The 19820-nt window shown below is 35.7% G+C and overlaps 2 protein-coding genes across 7 annotated transcripts; both read left to right on the top strand.

Annotated features, from left to right (window-relative positions):
• LOC109708234 (protein S-acyltransferase 21) lies at positions 1867-7022 on the top strand. The gene is made up of 10 exons (XM_020229883.1): positions 1867-2166; positions 3183-3296; positions 3396-3498; positions 3607-3809; positions 4767-4835; positions 4925-4996; positions 5118-5246; positions 5474-5554; positions 5671-5865; positions 5954-7022. The coding sequence occupies exons 1-10, from the start codon at positions 2122-2124 to the stop codon at positions 6854-6856; spliced, it is 1914 nt and encodes a 637-aa protein (XP_020085472.1). The 5' UTR covers positions 1867-2121; the 3' UTR covers positions 6857-7022.
• On the top strand, positions 10598-18062 carry LOC109707182 (MLO-like protein 9). 6 transcript variants are annotated; one of them, XM_020228300.1, is made up of 16 exons: positions 10598-10807; positions 12230-12287; positions 12454-12674; positions 12814-12930; positions 13011-13071; positions 13311-13399; positions 13911-13985; positions 14056-14144; positions 14355-14404; positions 14521-14561; positions 14644-14817; positions 15062-15097; positions 15201-15268; positions 15352-15412; positions 15549-15936; positions 17770-18062. In XM_020228300.1, exons 1-15 carry the CDS (start codon positions 10676-10678, stop codon positions 15930-15932), a joined length of 1656 nt encoding a protein of 551 aa, XP_020083889.1. In that variant the 5' UTR covers positions 10598-10675; the 3' UTR covers positions 15933-15936; positions 17770-18062. The 6 variants fall into 6 exon arrangements, with proteins under 6 accessions (XP_020083889.1, XP_020083892.1, XP_020083888.1 ...); XM_020228303.1 differs by lacking the exon at positions 17770-18062 and adding an exon at positions 16100-16634; XM_020228299.1 differs by lacking the exon at positions 17770-18062 and adding an exon at positions 16097-16634.

Here is a 19820-nt window from a genome sequence, read left to right as displayed (position 1 = left end):
AAAAAAATCAAAAAATTTTCAGAAATACATAAACAATTGCCCCTATTATTATTTTTTTTTATCATTGTTGGTTCTAACAACCTTACACCATCTAAGTCATAGTTTCCATGGAGGAGTAGGGATGCAAACGGGGCGGATTCGAGGGCGGGAGAGTTCCCCCACCTCCTGCTCCATTTCTTATCGGGGTGAGGCGGATTCGGGGCGGGTTACTTTTCATTTTATTTTTGGCTCCCACTAACCGCTCCATTCGGGGCAGATCGGGGCGGGAGCCGGATTTTTGACGGATCGAGGCGGATTGAAGGAAAAAAGGAGTCTCCCACCTCCTGCTCCATTTACTTGGCGGATCGGGGCGGATTCGGGACGGGTTATATTTTTTTATATTTTTTGTTCCCACTTACCACCCCATTCGGGGCGGATCGGGGCGGAGCTCCACCAACCCGGATCCATTTGCATCCCTATGGAGGAGAGAACATAGTCACCCTTTCACACACATGAACCCCTCAATTAATAGTAGTAAGTACTAAAGTCCAAGATTGGAGTAGGTGACTATTGGTGATCTCCACCCCATGCACACATAGCTTTAATTAATAAAAAAATGATCACCCCAGTGATTACTCCCATTAGTCTTAACCCTACACTAAACAGCCACATTAAACTACTAATATACTATTAGGACTCCAACCACCTCCATGTGTCAACTGATATAAAATAGTACCAAGAGAGATTAATTTATCCTTTGTCCTTTAATAGTCCACTGTTCCCAAATTTATTAGCATGATTTCCCTATCTCTATGAGCTAATTAATTTTTATTATGAAAGATTCCACTACAAATTCATGACCATGAATGATGAAACTTTGATGTAATAAACATCCATTTGTGTTTTTTTGAAAAAAAATATAAAAGAAGAAATGGAAAGGGTAAGCACTTCTATAGATTAGGCATGTATTGAGGTCCAGTTTGTTGGGGTGTGGTAACATGTGGCATGTGGGGGAGTTAAACCATTTTTTGTTTGTTGTGCACATTAGTATTAGAAAATTTCATACAAGAGAAAATTAATCTTTGTTGCATAACTATATATATATTTTAATAAAGTAATCACTATTTTAAAATAAACTAATTGAGCCAGGTTTGGTTCACAGTTTGTAAATTTTCGATTATGTTCCATAATTTTCATTGAAAATATTAAAATTGTTACTATTCAACACGAGTTGGATTGTTATAAAAAATATCAGTATAGTAGTAAAATTATTCTATATTTTTAAATGACAAAATACTAAATTATAATAAATTATGAGATATTCTAATTTTTATACTTGGTATGAATTATTAGTAGTTCATTAATAAAAAATATAAATCTTTCAATCTAAATGGCTTCATAAATTAGTAACGAATTAGCCATTTCAAATATAAAATATATAATAATTTTAAAATAGTATAAATTTTGAACCAAACAGATTGTAAGGTTCGAACTTTCGTTTTTATATAAAAAAAAAAAAGACGGTTTGTGCTTCGATCTTTCTTTTTGTGATAAAGAAGCTTTGGGACCAGATTAAAATAGTAGGGGTAAAAAAAAAAAAAAACTCCATATCTAAGAATTGTGATTTGGAAAATAGTTAAATTTGCGTGACATAAAAAAGTAGACATTTTCTAAAATAAATACTAATCAAGAGTATGCTTTACGCATGACATGCTTTCGATGTGGACTCACCAACGAGACCAAGTAAAAGATCAAGCCATAGAACACAGGGTTTTTCGTAAATATATAATAAGATGAGGACTGATTAGTAAAAACGCAATCCATGTGTATAGTAGTATACTTCGATTAGAGCAAATCAAATGGGAAGCGCTTCGCTCGATTAAAGTAAAAAAAGAGAAACCCTTCGTCACCTCCTCCCTCCTCCGCCGTGGCCGATACGCTCAAACGCTCCCCCCCTCGGGCTCCGAAGAAGCCGATCCTGTTTCCGCTTTTCCCAGAAGCAGAAGCAGAGGAAGAAGCAGAAGCAGAAGCAGAGGAAGAGGAAGAAGCAGAGGAGGAAGAAGAAGAAGCAGTGAAGTCGGCGTCCGCTAGGCATTTGGTGGGTAATGCTGCGTTGCCGGCGCCGACTTTAGTGCGTCGGCCATGGCGAGGCGCCACGGGTGGCAGCTCCCCGCCCACACTTTCCAGGTTCGATCAAATCTCGCCCCCTAGAGTTTTTTTTTTTTTTTTTTTTTTTTGTTTCCTTGCGAATTTTGTTTTCGGTAAATTCTAATGGATTTGGTAACGGCAATAAGAGGTGCTTTTTGAATGTGTCTTGTGTTGTGTTGTGTTTGTGTTTGATACCTTTTTTTTTTTTTGGGGGTAAGGTGTATCAACAAGTAGAGGCAAGCTCTTTGTGTTATTATACTGTTTATTTTTTAAAAAAAGTTTTATTTTGCTGGAGTTGTTCCTCAAATCCTAGGTTTATGCGAATTTTCCACTTTGTGGTGGTAGTGTTCTCAATGTTATGGCGGATATAGGATTATGCGCACATAAATAAGATGCGCATGCAAATGAGAGTTGAAACCGGCGGAAGTTGCGCAGGAGAAAGAACTGCATGCTGAATCCTTGACAAGGAACTGGAAAGAGCTGAGAAAATATGAGATTGCCCTCTTAGCAAGTAGCAATTTACGCTCGCAAAATAAGTGATTCTTTCGTAAAGAAATTCACTTTATCTAGAAGCACAATTTGGCGCATTTGGCCGATCTATCTGTAATAAAGGATGCAATTTTGACCCAATGACATCCTTTCGGCGGATTTCAAATGATCTTCATTAGTTTCGGAAGAAAAGGTCACTTTTTGACTCTGATGAATCAGTTGTAAAAAATCCTACGTAAAAACTTATCACATTTTATTGTTTAATAGAGATCTTTAGCATGGACTCGTAGCTTTTGCCAGCGACCACCGTAGCCTGGTTCCTTCACACTGCCCATAAGTTTGGCAGATAGTCCATATAGTTAGATTTTGGCAGATCCGTATATATTTCTCTCACTGCCGATAAAAGTATTTTAAGTATCTTTATGAACTGATATAGAATAGGATCAAGAAGCTCCGGACAATTTCTGTAAAACGACCTTTTGGCTGTGTTATGAAATGAGCATCTTATGAGTTCTTTCATTATGCATACTTCTGTATTGATTGTGAGCTGTTTTGTACTTTTGCAGATAGTGGCTATAACAGTGTTCTTCTTGCTATGTATTGCGTTCTATGCCTTTTTTGCACCATTTCTTGGGAAGGACTTGTATGAATACGTCGCCATGGCTGTTTATAGTTTTCTGGTTAGTTGTTTAATTCTCTTGTTAGCAAAATGTGAATTTAGAGCCCTCACTAGAGAAAAATAACCATTCTTTAGTGCATATTGTTTGTTTTTTTTTCAGGCTTTGTCTGTACTAGTGCTTTATGTTAGATGCACTGCTATTGATCCTGCTGATCCTGGAATTCTGATTGGTCCTGATGAGGCATTGCCTCATAAATCACAAGGTATGCTTTCATATTCTGTTTTTTTTTTTTTTTTTTCCCTGAAAATCTTACTATTTGCTAGATGATTGATATCACATTTGCTTTTTCAATTTCTTGATATTTCTGAAGGGGATGGAGAAACTCTCGAGGAACACAGTAAGTTAGGGTCAAAGATTGAGGAGAATACTAGGAAGCATACAACCTGCTCGGACGTTGGATGTTTCTTTTGTGCCATTTTTGTTAAAGATGATTGCCGCAGGAACAAGGATGTTAACCAGCAAGAAGAGAACGGAGAGGATGAGGCATTATTTTGCACCCTGTGCAATGCTGAGGTACATCTATTTTTCTTCAAGAATCAATTTACCATTTCTCTTAGTTGTGAGCATTTTCTTGGATATCTTGGTAACTGTGCCACAATTTTATATGTTTCTTGAATTTTTTTGTATTGATATCTTTTCGTTTCAACTGAACATTGTTATGAATTATGTGAAAGTGTTATTCTCTTTAATGCTTTACTTTTACAACAAGGAATAACTAACGAAGGATGAATTCTATCACAGTTTCCCACTATTAATCAATGAGTTAAGTCGATGTGCAAACTTATAAACTTTTATTTATATCAGGTTGGATCATCTTCAGTTTGTCTGACGGTATTCAATTTGTCGGAATATCTCCCTCTAGAGATTATCATGAGCTCTTTCCTCCTGGTTTCTTTTCCATTGGGACTGATAGTTATTTAGACAATTCATTTCAAAGTACTGTCACTTCTGGTCCTTAAGTAAAGGGTCGATTTTATCTATATTTTTGGGCTTTAATTCCAATATTAAAGATGGACTGAGAAGCATTGAGGTCGCAGTGCCCAATAGAGAGAAGCAATTCTAGAATCTAATAGTTAACTCTGTTGTTTATGCTTCATTGCTGTTCAAGGTAGGCACATTGACGTTATGCGTGTATATCTATCAGTTACACATGATCATATGATGTTTAGGTTGTGTTAAGCTCCTTAGCTTCTTTGATCTTTTCATGCCATTTGTTGTCTTGATAATGTTCGTGGTGCATGTTTTGTATATTTGGGTGCATGGTGCATATTTTGTATATGCAATCAATGCATGCCGCTTAACACATCTTAGAGAATTTACTTCGATACTAACTTTCATTTTTGTTTACTTTCATATTAGAGTTATTTTTCTGCTGGATATTTAAGTAAATTCTCAGTTTGTTACATCTTCATGAGAGACTCGCTTCAACATATCTGGCCATATTTACAGTTGTGACCGTTCTTTTTCTAGGTGAGAAAATTTAGCAAACATTGTCGAAGTTGTGACAAGTGTGTAGATGAATTTGATCATCACTGTCGGGTATGCATTCAAAGTTCATATTTTCTTTCTGATTCTCTAATCTGTCAAAGACAATGTCCGTATTATCATGTTCATCTCGTTTGGTGCAGTGGCTAAACAATTGTGTTGGAAGGAAGAATTACGTCACCTTTTTGTGCCTTATGGCCATGAGCCTTGCTTGGGTAGGTAGGAAAGGGTTAAAACAGAAGTGACTAGCATTTCGGAGACTTAAATGTTTGCATCCTTAAGGTGGAATTTATTTCTTACTGAATCCTTGGTTGTTTATGATAATTTGTGCATAAGCTTGCCGTTGAATGCGGAGTTGGTATTGCTGTTCTTGTACGGTGCTTCACTGACAGAAGGGCAACTGAAGAAGAGATAGTTGCAAGGCTAGGAGATGGCTTTTCCAGAGCACCCTTCGCTACAATAGTGGTATGTCCGAACCTTTCCACCTATAAGATGTGTAGATTTGTTTTCAGGAATTAGCAGACAAATATACAAGAAGCCAAATATAATTTAAATAGACTCCTCTCTGGTCAGTTGTATTTAGTGTAATGAAAAACACACTTGAAAGAAGCTCTCTCTGGGGTAATGTAGCAGTCATTCTAGGTCCTTGTTGACATATTATTCACTGTGCTTATTTTTTCGTTCAATTGCAGGTCCTGTGTACAGCTCTCTCTTTGCTGGCTTCTGTGCCTTTGGGAGAACTCTTCTTTTTCCATATGATATTGATTCGAAAGGTATGATCCTTCGATTCAATTGTATTCCTTTTAGGACTTTGCTTCCTAAAATTGTCTTCTGTGGCCAACCTAATGCGCCCCTAATGATTTTTTTCTTTCTTTTTTTCTTTTTCAAGGGCATTACAACATATGAATATGTAGTTGCAATGAGGACGCAAAGTGAACCTCCTGGGCCATCTGTGAATGAGGATCAGCAAAGCCTCCCCTCTTCTCCAATGAGTTCCGCTCCAACTGCCATTAGCGGAAGCTCGCTGGGCTTGCAGTACAGAGGCGCATGGTGCACTCCTCCACGAATCTTTATGGACCAGCTGGTAATTTGCTTCTAAAGCAGGAAATTTTGTATCTTGAAGTTGTAAAATCAAAAAATAAGCGAGATTTGCTTTCTTTGTCAACTGACAGGATGAGATCATCCCGCATTTAGATCCAGGCCGGGTTCCATCAACAGTTGATCCAGATGCTAGGGACCCATCTGAAAAGGGGAAACGACAACCGAAAAAACCAATTCGTATCAGTGCTTGGAAACTCGCAAAGCTTGATTCAAATGAAGCTATGAAAGCCGCTGCAAAAGCTCGAGCTTCTTCATCGGTGCTGAAACCAATCAGTTCCCGAGCCCACTACGATACAGATCGGTTCTCAAGTGGAAATGTTAGCAGCAGAAGCAGTGCTGTAAGTGCTGATATTGGGCTCCGCAGAGGCAATAGAGGAGGTACTAATACTATTAGGTCTTCCCCACTGAAGTCTTCTTACCCACCCAGTAGAGCAAGCAGAGAAGATATCGATACATACCCTCAAACACCGAGCAGCCTAAGCAGCCCTCGAACAAACTCGGTAAACCTCACGCCGAAAGCGGAACCAAACCCTTCGAATACAAAGCTTTTCAATCCGATCTACCAATTATCGGCAAATAGATCTCCGTTGTCCATGAAATCCAATGAAGGGAATGAGACTGTAACCACGAAAGTTCCAGAGGACGGCGGCACAAGCAAAAGCAACATAATTACTGCTGGAAGGTCCAGGTCGTCGGTCTACTGGGATCAAGAAGCGGGCCGGTTTGTGTCCTCTCTCAGTGAACCAGGATCGTCGTCGTCTCATATGCACCATGCCGAGCTTTTGTATACTGGGCAATCTATATTTTTCGGGGGACCTCTTATCAATGAGCCCGCGACAAGGAGCTTCAGAAGCGTCGGTGGCGGCAGTTCGAATTCGAATCAGCGGCAGGAGAGGGGTAGGGGGCCTCACCAGCTTCCTGTGTTTGTTCCCAGTAGTGATTCTCAGAAAGATCGGTTCTCTCGATTGCCGTGAAAAAAAAAAAAGGAAAAAAATGTTGTCAGTTCTCTGTGGGATTCTTTGTTATCATCCAGGGTTCTCTGAATTCTTGGAAACATCTAGTCGAGGATTTTGGTATTTTCTTCCACTTGAAAATTCCTTGTAAAGTTCTTTTAATTTGAAGCAAAAAATTTTCTTTCAATTTGGAGAAAAAAGTAAGTAATATTCTTCTTTGATTTCAAATATGAGTACATTTGCAAATAAATCAAATAAAAGTTAATCGGAATTTGAACATGATAGATTTGAGGAGCCGTTACGTAAATTGGGCCTTATTTTTCAGGCTTAGTTTTTTTTTACTTTCTTTTTTTTTTTTTTTTCAAAATTTCGTCGACTAATTAAAATGTTTGGATAGGAGCATACGAATGAGAATTCAACTCAATTATCAATGTCAATTCGTGCTGATTTATAATGTACAGATCAATCTTTTTGCACATGAGGCGCATATCAACACATCATTAGTTGATAAGAGTTAGCACTCAGCATATCAACACAATTCTTTGTGACTGGACAAATTTATTAAATTATGTTACTAAATTGGCCCTTCCATTTGACTAGTTAAAAAGGCTAAATTACAAAAAAAAAAATTTATAAGTATTTACTTTTCACTTTTTCTCCTTAACTTTCAAAAACTTATATTTCATTCTCTCAACATTTCAAGTTATTGTATTAAGCCCTCCTTTGTAAGGGTTCCATTACTATTCCATCTATTTCTTTTATATTTAATTTATATCGAAAATACTTTTCAAAATAACAGAAATATATTAAAATTTTATTTTTTTTATAAAAAAATATCAGTAATTTGGTCATTTTGCCCTCTTTTTTTAACGCCGTACCACTCTGAAAATATTTCTGAAATTTTAAGGGGGGCAAAATGAACATTTTTGAAAGTCAAAAAGAAAAAGTAAAAAAAAGGATATTTACATAAAGATTCTATGTAATTTAACTAATTAAAAATATTGAGATACTAAATCAAGAGTGGTTATTAATTGCTTCCCTATGCGGACATTGTGAATTTTCTATGCTTTGATTAGGATTTGAATGGTGAACAGAGATAGGTACACAAAAAAAAAAAAAATGTAAAAAATATAACATTATAAAAAAAGGAAAATTTAGCTCGTATCGACCAAAATTGCATACTAAAAAGCTTGTTCTTTTGTGAATTTCTCTCTCAGTTGGAGATTTCCAAATCTCCAGTGAAATGAAAGGAGTGACAAAACAAGGAGGCCTTATCCTCAATCTAAATAAGCTTATGTAAATATAAATGTTTTGTTAAAATAGTATTAGCAAATACAATTTAAATGAAAAATTTTTAATTAAATGTAGTTACTAAATTTGATCAAATTCAACAAAATTGACAGAATAACTAGATTCCTTCGTTACGAAATTCATCAACTTATACATGTCAGGTTCTGTACTTCTTTTTAAAATATTTTTATATAAATCAACATATCATTTGTTGTGAACTTTCTAATTATTATATAATTATCTACAAGTCAAAGTCAACTACAAGTCAAAGTCAACAGTCGCATTGACTGGTAGTGGACTTTGGAACAGGATATATGTGGTGAATGCGTAAACCCGGTCAACAAGCAATCCCTCGGTGTAGAGAAATTACTTGCCTAAACTTGGTGCAGCATATCAGCCGTGGACCGCCTTATTTCATACCGTCCAAGGGATATTTGCTTTTAATCTCTTACCTGCTAAGTAAAAATATTTGAGCAGTCCACGGCTGAGGTGGCGGATCAGGTTCAGGTAATTTCTCCTTAGAAAGTATAAAAAATACTTAAAAAATTTGTTTTCTAAAAATATTAAAAATAATATGTTTCGAATTCGTTTCGATTTGTCCAGAAAATTTCTTTCCTTCTTTCATCGTGAAGAAAACTGTAAGTAGAAGATAAAAAATATAAAAATTAATTCATTCTATTCTGACAAGAAACTAAGCGAGAGGTTGAAAACCCCCTCAGTACCCGGATCCACTCTATTTGCATCCGTAAGATAAATTAACCCGTTCCGATCCCACAGAACACTAAACTTTTTGGTATTATAGATAAATTAATATAGAAGGAAAGCCTATGTGCAAAATTGATAAAATTAAAATGATTAAAAATAGAGTAATTTTGATAAATGTCATTGTTTTAAATTAAATTTATCCTACAATTAATCACCTTACATAAATTCTTTCCATACATAAACACGAAAAAACAGCTAGGCATGATCGTGCAATTATGTCTCAGAAGCAAATTATTTATTGGGTGTGTGGACATATAGGGACTTTTCTTTGCCCGTGAATATTAATTGATTCCTCAAAAAAAATTAAGAGTAATATTGTTTGTACATCTATTATATAGGTGTAAAATTTGTATTCTAACTCCTTTTTATTTGTATTTTTGTATTTGTTTTATCATTTTTGTTTTTGCTAGAAAGTTAATTAAAATTTTTAAATCTTGGGATCTTCTGAGTGTACGTAAGATATTCGCTCTAAAAATGGTGTATTTAGATGTAGCATTTTTTTTTCAAAAAAAAAAGTAATTGATGTGACTTGTGTGGCTTACTGTTTTGGAAAAAAAAAAAATTGAACTGTATATGTGAACTAATTTATCTCTTTTTATAAATAATGTATAAGAATAGTATTTTGACAAAATCTGTAGATTATACATCCTGCATTTGTCACTATGTAGGAAATTAATATAAATCTTATGAGGGCTACTCAAGTGACACGACTTCAAAATTACCATTCGTATATAAAATGCGTTACAATCATCTTCGACAATGACATCTTTCTGAATAACTTTATCAATTATCACAAGCTGAAAAAAGATCAGATCAACCTTAAGTCTAACTTGAACCAACAGGATCAGCCAACCTAAACAAGTTTTAACTATTTTTTCGAGTCGCTCAAAATTTTAAATTAATAGGTCACCTAACAGAATAGATTCTCCTTTTATTACCGCTGTTGTGAACACGGAAAAGACATACGCTAACATAAAATGATGCTCTTTAATCAATTTGATTTGACCTGATTCGAATCAGAAGCTCGGATTGCCATAATTTCGATCGAATTACTCAAATCAAATCGGGTTGAATCTGATAATAAGGTTATTAATTTTTGGATAGTGTGGGGGGAATAGGCGACACTTGTATCGGCAGGAGAATGCTTTAGTAAGTTTATATTGGCCAAAATAGAAGAATATTAATATTAATAAAAAATAATACAAGATATGGTATTCTACTGAAATAAGTCACACATAGAAACTTCAACGTTTTTTTTGTGGCGTTACATAGTTTTTGGGACGTATCGGGTACATGCAGATAGCTGTCTGAGGACCCGTCTTTTCAGATGGCATGCAAAACTATACGAGATGTCTGCTCTGTCACACTCACGTACCTCATATTATTTATATTCAATTAATTATATTTTTAAAATATATTTTAACAAATTATATGATGGAAGAGCCGAAGAGGTAAGACTAACGCTTGTTGACTTGAGAGTGCTGTGGCCCATCTTCTGAGAAAGTCTACGGTATCATATTTATACCATATTATTAATAACAAGTTAATTATATTTATTTTAAAATAATTTAATAAAAATATTTTTTATTATCAATGATGGAATATTTGAATCTAATAAGAATAATTCTATTAATTAGAAACGCTACGTCAGCAATATCACTGCTCCATTATAAAAACTTTTTCCTCCTCCTCTGTTCGCTATAAGAGGGAACTGCTGCAGCTTCTAATTATTAGAGAGAGAGAGAGAGAGTGTGTGTGTGTGTGTGTGTGTGTGGGCGTTTAAACATGGCGGGGGGTGGCGGTGCGAGCACGGGGCGGGAGCTGAGCGAGACGCCGACGTGGGCGGTGGCGGTGGTGTGCGCGGTTATCATCGTCGTCTCCATCTTGCTCGAGAAGGGACTTGACCACCTCGGAGAGGTACACGTACCAACTGCATGCTACCGCTACTACTACTACTGCTGCTGCTGCTTCGGGTGTGTGTTTTTTTTTTTTTTTTTTTTTTTTTTTTTTGGATGAGGATTCTTTGTTCTCAAATTTGAGATGGGTTTCTTTGCAAAGAAAATTGAAGGGGGTGTTTGGTTCTCCGAAAAATTTTTCAGGAGAAAAAAAAATCTGACCGAAAAATACTTTTTTTCGTCCATTTTGGTTCCATAAAAAAGTCATTTTTTATTTTTTTTTATTTTTATTTTTTGCAGAATTTTTATAAAGCTAGAATTTTTGTTTTTCAATTTTTTTTAATCTGAATAACAAAAGCTCCAAAATATAATAATTCTTAAAATTTTTTTGTCGAAAAAATAGCTTTTCATAATTTTTCGAAGAATCAGACTCCTAAGCATTTGGTAATGTCACCNGAAAGGGGAATTCAAAAGCAAAGATGTGACAGCAAACCTCTTCTGTTTCATCTTCTTCTTCAAGACCTCTATATAAAGCCTGTTTAAGATAACAAAAATATTGCTTTATGGTAAGATGAAGTAGTGGACAGTTAATTTGCTGTATGTGACTTAGTAAAAGTTCATCAAAGTAAACAACATCTATGGTATTATTGAATTCCCTTTTTTTTTTTTTAGAGAAAGATAGCACGCTATCCGCTTCGTTTATTTCATTTAGAAATAAACTTAGCTAGAAATATGAATCAACTAGGATTCGACTCTCTCTCTCTACTTGTGCGGATGTTTCGTGCCATTTTTTTTTTTCTTTCTTAATGCTATAAATTAACGCTACAGCATTAATGCTCATCTCAAAGATTTAACTTCTGTGACACAGAAATCTGCGATTGTGCAAAGCATTTGCCGGCACAGTATAACAAGACAAGCACCGTGTCATACCATGCGAATTTGTGTGGTTCAAAAATATATCTGTGTGTTGACATATTATGATATTAACTATTATTTTTTCTTCAGCATCAACATATTCTAATTGCTTATTATATATTTTTGTCTTTTTTTTTTTGTATTTTGTTGATGTAACTATTTGGTAATTTTAAAGATAATAAGTTTTCGATGGATGTTCATTATCCATGAGTTTTGATTTTTTTTTTTTTCCTTGCTGTTTAAAGCCTCTATGGATCGAAAGTAATTGCACTCAATAATAGCATATTCATTTTTAAATTACAGTTCCTCAAGGTTTCCTTATGTGGACTATGCTATTTTCTCTTTTTTTTAAAGATAAAAAAAGACACATTTACCTTTCATCATCTCTCATATTCAATTAAAGCAAGACAATTTTGTTTAACTAAATTTTTGCTTCTTGTTACGTATTTATTTTCAACATGTGATCAGAATTAGTATTTCGCAAACGCAATCGATTCCGATTTCTAGCTGATGTGGATTCGCATGACAGTTATTTACCAAGAAACGCAAGAAGGCTCTCTCCGGAGCTCTCGAGAAGATTAAAACTGGTATGCAAATATGTTCTGCATGTCATGAATGTATGCACAAGTTTGTTTCGGAAAATTATTGTGGTAGTAAATGATGCATTTTGTTTTCGTTTGCTGTAATTGTAAAACTGAGATGCTGCAGCTATTTTCGCGTGTCTTCAAATCCGATCTTTTCTTCGATTCGCAGAGTTGATGATTCTCGGCTTCATCTCTTTACTGCTGACTTTCGTAACGAAGTACATTCTTCTAATCTGCATACCAGAGAGCGCGGCAGATACCATGTTACCGTGCCGCCTCAGAAAAAAAGGTGACAGCGGAGGGGAACGGCGAAGACTTTTATGGGAAGCTGCAATTTCAAATTCGAATCGTAGGATCTTAGCTACAGATACGATAAAAGCGTGTCCTGCTGTAAGCAAATCTAGCTAGATAACAATACAGTATTCTGCCAATAGTATTGTAAATGTGAAATTTTAGCATAAATTTGTACCTGGAAATGCCAATTTTCATGTTCTTTTATGATCTTTCATTCGCGCATGCTTCTCGACAGGGGAAGGTTCCACTTGTCTCTTCACATGGACTACATCAGCTTCACATTTTCATTTTCTTCTTGGCCGTTTTTCATGTAGCATATAGTGCTATTACAATGGCTCTCGGAAGAGCAAAGGTATCTAGATATTGGCCCCCCCTAAAATTAGTAACTCAGAATAGTTAGAGAGTATTCACCGGAGTATCGTCACCTTTCAGATTCGCAACTGGAAGGAGTGGGAGAAGGAGACTTCATCCCTTACTTACGAATTCTCTGCTGGTACCTATAATTTATTGCAGTTAATTGTACACAATTTTTGGTCTCTCATTGATCTACTTACCGTGCTAATTGATGTGCAATGAGCTTACCAACTAGTGAAAAGTGTTTAACTTAAATGTGGAGTCCACAGAATCTGCAAATCTCCTACTATCATCGTGTGCTTTAATCTTTTCTCACTTGTGCCTAATTTTCACATCTAATTCTGTTATATCTGAGCCGTCTGCGATTGCAATACGCAGATCCTTCACGATTCAGGCTCACTCACGAGACAACTTTCGTGAGACAGCACGCAAGTTTTTGGAGCAGGCCACAAATTTTGCTTTATACGGCAAGTAAAAATTGTCAGTTGAGTCATTCATGCTGTTACATCTGCTGTTAGTTGTGTTACTCTCGTATTCCTTTTCATGTTAATGTTGCTACTCTATTACAAAACACAGTGAATTGTTGATGCATCTCTTTTCCATATTGTTGATTACGATATATTTATTTGATGCGCCAAAAGATGAAAAATAACATGAAATCTTGTTTATTTGTTCTCCCTAGTAGAATATTGACACATAGTTAGCAATGCAAACAGGCTTAAATAAGGAATCAGATCTGTTTATCTTTTTGCTTGCAGTATTGGTAGGACAGTGTATGCACTCTCCAGATATTGTGATAATGTGTATACTCTTCACCTTTATCTCATGATTGCAGATGTCTAATTTAAATTTCATTTTCATTTTTCTGTCAGTTTACGACAGTTTCATTTCGTATTCTTCAATTGGTTATGGTCTTCTTATACCGACAGCTGTTACAGTCAATGTTTTGTTGTATTTATCCAAACTCATCTACTGTAGGTTAGTTTCTTCCGGCAATTTTTTAGGTCTGTTGGCAAATCAGATTACTTGACGCTGCGCCATGGATTCATCACTGTGAGTTTCTCTTGCGGCAAATTGCGCCAACCTTCTGCCAAAAAAAGTATTGACCATTTCTTATTTGTAGGTTCATTTAGCTCCTGGAAGTAAGTTTGATTTCCAAAAGTACGTAAAACGGTCTTTGGAGGATGACTTTAAGGTAGTTGTCGGCGTCAGGTAATACAACTCATGGATCCCCATTTATCGGTGTCATGGCAATTTTACTCAGTAATTAAAACCGACTATCATCATGTGATGATACCTATCAATCTCGTGCTAACCATCAATTTTCATCTGATATGCATCTGATTATATGCGAAATCATCAATTTACATAAAGGTTTGTTATTCTTTTCTCTGATAAGCCGTGTTTCCTGTTGTCGACCAGTCCTGTTTTATGGGCATCTGCTGTGATCATTTTGCTTCTTAATCTTCATGGTGAGTAACAGTACTGTAGTTAGTAAGGGGGAAAAAAAATAAAAAAGCCGTTCCCCACTTCTGATGTAATGAGTTTTCTTAGACTTTCAATTTTGGCGTCTTTTTTCTTGTAATAGGTTGGGACGAATTGCTCTGGGCATCGACGATGCCCCTCGTTGTAAGCGAAAATTTGTTAGTAAATTCTGGAGTTACTCAACTACTATTGTTAAACGCGACTAATGTCCCTGTCGACTATGCAGGTAATCTTGGCAGTTGGAACAAAGCTGCAGGCCATTATTGCAGGGATGGCCATTGAGATCCAAGAGAGGCATGCTGTGGTTCAGGGAATCCCTCTAGTGCAGCTTAGCGACAAACATTTCTGGTTCGGACGTCCTCGCTTAGTTCTGTTCCTCATCCATTTCACTTTGTTCCAGGTTAGGAACTAATTTAGTCCCTTCACCCCTTGTAAGATGCCATTTTGGTCTGAGCATCCTTCAGACAACTTACATTAACAGCAATCTTGTGTGAACTTTAGTTACCCTATTGCATCTTTATCTCTAACATGTTCAAGTTGTTGTTTGTTTGTTTGTTTTTTTTTTTTTTTTTTTCACTCATGCTCTGTTGTTCTTACATAATTTGATTATGGAAACTCATCTCTAAACCTTAACTTCCATGCAGAATGCGTTTCAAATTACTTCTTTTGTTTGGATGTGGGTGAGTTTTCTCCTTCCAGTTTGGTAGCAGTTTCGGGTCTATAAAATAATCATCTGTTTATTTTTCTGCGTGCGATCTGATATCTCAACTTCTGCCTGTGCAGTATGTGTTTGGCTTGCACTCTTGCTTCTATGAGAATAGGAGTCTTCTTACCGCAAGATTGTGTCTCGGGTAAGCTAAGAATTCAACATTACAAACCTGTAGATAGCGGTGCAAAGTTAAGAATTTTTTTGTGTTTTCTGTAATTGTTTCAGCGTGGCGGTCCAATTCGTGTGCAGCTATGTTACGCTGCCACTTTATGCTCTTGTGTCTCAGGTAACTAACTCCATGACAGAATCTCAAATTCATATTTACTAGCTTGGCTTGCATTTTGTTTTTTGACCGAGTCCTTTGTGTGATTCAATAGTGAAAACAATTATGATCTTAACAATGACAATGCTTCTTCTTTTAGATGGGATCACAGATGAAGAGGTCCATCTTCGACGAGCAGACGTCGAAGGCCCTCAAGAAATGGCACGAAGCTGTTAGAAAGAAGAAAACCAATAGAGTATCCCTGCATCCTACTTTGGCGAGCCGAGACACGAACCCTGGAACAAGCACAAACACGACCACTCTTTATCGATTCAAAACTGTAGGACACACTGGCAGAATAAGAGAATCCTTCTCAGACACGGATAACTCGGATCAAGAAGCAGACGTGCCGTCGACGTCACCACCAGCAACCGAGAACTTGACTTCGAGTAACATGCAGGAGAGCCAACAAGAGAGGCGTATCGACGTAGACGACTTCTCGTTCTCAAAGCATTCTGCTGCGCAAAACAGGCAAGATCCGTGAATGTGTAAGGTCTCCAACTTTTCTCTTCTGTTTTTTTGCTGATTTGATCCACGTACATAGCTCAAGCTCTTGTTTATGGGTGTATTTAAGATGTCATGCCTATTATAATGAGATTTCCACAATAAATTTTGCGGTCAAAATAAAAGTTTAATTGATAATTTCAGAAGGCGAGGGAAGACGAAAAGTACAAACAAATTTCCTTCTTGATGAAGGGTCTGATCGTGGGGTCACCGAGCACACCTCAAATCCACATAAGATACTAGCGCAGCGGAAACAGAATCTTTCGTAGACATATTCGTAGAAAAAACAAGCACAAGGATAACAAAGCAATAAAGAAAACAAAAAATAATAAAAACATAAAATTTACGTGGTTCGGCCAATCTCGAGTCGGTCTACATCCACGGACAAGACCACCTCAATACTTTTTTCGATTAATTCACAGCACAAAAGTATAAAGGAGTCGATTGGATGATAGGAAACTCTCTCTTAATAGCTCTCCACCTTTTTCTCTCAATTATGGTGTCTACAATGAAGCTCATAATTTAAAAAATTAATTACAAGAGTTTATATAATCCTAAAATTCTAATCCTAATAGTAAACAATTTTCGCCTTCCATTCAAGTCTGATTCACATGTAGTCATCAATATCCTTTTAAGAATACTCTTTAGGGCGCGTTTGGTTCGAGTTATGTACTATTACAGAGTATCTCGACATATCCAGCTATCTTGGATTTCGACGTGAAATTACTATCGATACTGTATTAGCGCGTTTGGTTTAATGCAGTAATGTAATACTGGATTGCAGTGTTTATAGCATTACTACGTTTGATTCAGTCTATAAAATTTAGTAATCCTGACATAAAAATATATTTTTTTTCAAAATTATCCTTGTTGTTGTCATTTGAATATTATTTTTTACTAAAATATAATTTACACTAGTAAATTAATTATATTAACAAGTAATAAAATAAAAAGATCAAACATAAAAATAAAAAATAAAAAAATAACGTTGCATAAAATTAATTTCAACCCATAAAAAAATAAATAAATAAAAGATCATTATACATAAAAGAATAAATAGGTGTGTTCGTGAGAGAGAGAGAGAAAGAGATAGAGAGAGCGAGAGAGCGGCGTGCTAGAGAGAGAGCGGCGTGCGAGAGAGAGAGAGCGAGAGAGAGAGAGCGGCGTGCGAGAGAGAGGGGGGAGGGCGTGAGAGACAGAGATGAAAACAATGCTATTAATTAAGTTTGGGAGTGTTGGAAAGTAAAATTGTCATTTTACATAATATGTAGTATTATCGATTTTCAGTAATGCAAGATACACGACCCCCCCTCGTTAACATTTTCGATATAATTCTGCTCGATTTGTAATGCTACATTAACGACTAGATTAAATAGCGGATGAACTACACACAGTAATTCTTGTAATCTGCTAGGATAATTCGAACCAAACACACCCTTAAAGTGATTTGGAATTATTTCTAATCTTTTGGAACAAAATTAGATTCAATTAGAGTCAAACTCTGCATATCGACTCAGAACATGATTTTACATAATCCAACACTTGAAATCAAAATATTAAAAATTATTTTCTTTTAAAATGGTAAGCATCAGAAGGTAGATTATTACGCGGCACATCGGTGAGATGGTGGGCCAAGATTTTTTTTTTTTTTTTCTGATAGAAAAAGTAATCATTTTTATTTTCATCCCTTCAAATTTCACGTGCTCATATGTTACTAATGCATGTAAAAATCTGCAGTTTATGAAACAGATTTACGTGTGTAACCGAGAATGCACCAATAAAACTCTTAATTGGCGCACTTTTGCTCTTTTAGGAAGGGAAAATGCTGCCCATGGTGTTCTTCTCTTTAATGTGATGGTTGATGTGCTCCAAAGAGGGGGATTCTACAGGATGATAGTGATGAAACATACATATGATGAATGGATGTGATACAGTGATGATAAGTGGATGAGGAGATTAGACAATGAGTTATTCCTAACTAAGATTGTGCAGTTAGTGCCAGAGGCTTTTCCTCTGTACTGAAAAAGATAAGATATGAAAATGATGGGACAAAGGTGGTGTAAGTGGTTGCGAACCCACGCCTCTGATATTTTGTTGATATAGTTGATAAAGATATATTTTTTTTGAGAATAAGATAGCATGTTATCTATTTCATTCATTGAAAAGATGAATTAGGCTACAGGAATGAGGCAACCAGTCCTCGAACGGGGTAAAAAAAAAAAAACTACCGATTAGCCGATAAAAGTTGATCCCGTGAAATAGACAATAGTTGATAAAAATATTAACCTCACTCTCTGATAGCTAAGGTTTCTATGCTAACTAGTGTTATGATGATTTTAAAGGAATTTATATTTCCGAAAAAGTTTTGCCTCTGATATTTTGTTAATACAGTAAGATATTAACCTCGCTCTCTGATAGCTAAGGTCTTCATGCTAACTAGTGTTACGATGATCTTGAAAAGAATTTATCTTTTTGAAAAAGCTACGTCTCTGATATTTTGTTAATATAGTAAGATATTAACCTCGCTCTCTGATAGCTAAGGTCTTCACGCTAACTAGCTAGTGTTATGATGATCTTGAAAAGAATTTATCTTTTCGAAAAAGCGTCGCCTCTGATATTTTGTTAATATAGTAAGATATTAACCTCGCTCTCTGATAGCTAAGGTCTTCACGCTAACTAGTGTTATGATGATCTTGAAAAGAATTTATCTTTTTGAAAAAGCGTCACCTCTGATAGTTTGTTAATACAGTAAGATATTAACCTCACTCTCTGATAGCTAAGGTCTTCAAAAAAAAAAAAAACTCCACCTATGATATTTTATTAATACAGTTGATAAAAATATTAACCTCGCTCTGTAATAGTTAAGGTCTTTGTGCTAACTAGTGTTATGATCTTTAAAAGAATTTATCTTTTCAAAAAAGCTTCTCTGTTTTTGAAGTCTTCTACAGGAAATTTTGGTCTTTTGAGAAACACACGCGCGCGCGCGCGCACACACACACACACACACACACACACACATATATATATATATATATATATATATATGGGATAGTGTTTGATCCAAAGATTATTAATAATTAAGGAGTAGATTTAAGGACTAAAAACTTAAAAGCACCAAGAAGGTGGTGCTTCTAAAAATATTCTAGCTCACTTCTATATATATATATATATATATATATATATATAATTGAGCTTCTATGCTTTTAAATGTACCAAGTCATTGGTGCTTGTAAATTTTCGGCCCTTGGATTAAGAAATGTGCGGTTAGGATGATGTGGGCCTCCTAGGATTGAGTGGGTGGTTGGTTTAATAGTATAATCTAACGGGTGAAAATGATCAAAGATGTAGATCGAACGGTAAAAAATTTACAAGCACCAAGTGCTTGGTGCTTTTACAAGCACCATAGCCGGACTTATATATATATATATATATATAGAGAGAGAGAGAGAGAGAGAGAGAGAGAGAGAGAGAGAGTAAGTCTCCTGTACTTTCGAAAATACGGAGACCTCCGTGCTTATAAGTTGTTTTCGATGATAGGAAATCCGATTCGACGATCAGCTCCGTTAAGTATAATATATCCTATTGGAACTATTTAGAAACCAAATTTCATAATTTTTTGACATCATTTACCAAGTGATTAAAAGGTCTCAAAAATGGCTATTTTAATGGCCGATGTGACACGTTTTTAAGTTCAACGGTGTAGAAGTATCCAAATTAGATAAAAATTTAATAGAAAATTCTATTTAACATCAATAGCAAGACCAATACTTCCGATTTGAAATTTGAGTCCTTTATCACTGTTTTTTATGAGATTTTCATTTTCAGTCGTTCATTTTAAGGCTACTCGTTTACTAGACAAACGAAGTCA

The sequence above is a fragment of the Ananas comosus genome, linkage group 3, assembly GCF_001540865.1.
Source record: "Ananas comosus cultivar F153 linkage group 3, ASM154086v1, whole genome shotgun sequence".
Taxonomy (NCBI): Eukaryota; Viridiplantae; Streptophyta; class Magnoliopsida; order Poales; family Bromeliaceae; genus Ananas; species Ananas comosus.
This window is presented reverse-complemented; position numbering and strand designations above follow the sequence as displayed.

What these genes read in the sequence shown, in the direction of transcription:
- LOC109707182 (XM_020228300.1), top strand. Translation starts at nt 10,676, where the DNA reads ATGGCGGGGGGTGGCGGTGCGAGCACGGGGCGGGAGCTGAGCGAGACG. An exon ending in CGATAAAAGCGTGTCCTGCT is followed by an intron (nt 12,675 to 12,813) that starts GTAAGCAAATCT and finishes GCTTCTCGACAG; the next exon opens with GGGAAGGTTCCACTTGTCTC. An exon ending in ACCGCAAGATTGTGTCTCGG is followed by an intron (nt 15,269 to 15,351) that starts GTAAGCTAAGAA and finishes TAATTGTTTCAG; the next exon opens with CGTGGCGGTCCAATTCGTGT.
- LOC109708234 (XM_020229883.1), top strand. Translation starts at nt 2,122, where the DNA reads ATGGCGAGGCGCCACGGGTGGCAGCTCCCCGCCCACACTTTCCAG. An exon ending in TCCCCGCCCACACTTTCCAG is followed by an intron (nt 2,167 to 3,182) that starts GTTCGATCAAAT and finishes GTACTTTTGCAG; the next exon opens with ATAGTGGCTATAACAGTGTT. An exon ending in TGGCCATGAGCCTTGCTTGG is followed by an intron (nt 4,997 to 5,117) that starts GTAGGTAGGAAA and finishes TTTGTGCATAAG; the next exon opens with CTTGCCGTTGAATGCGGAGT.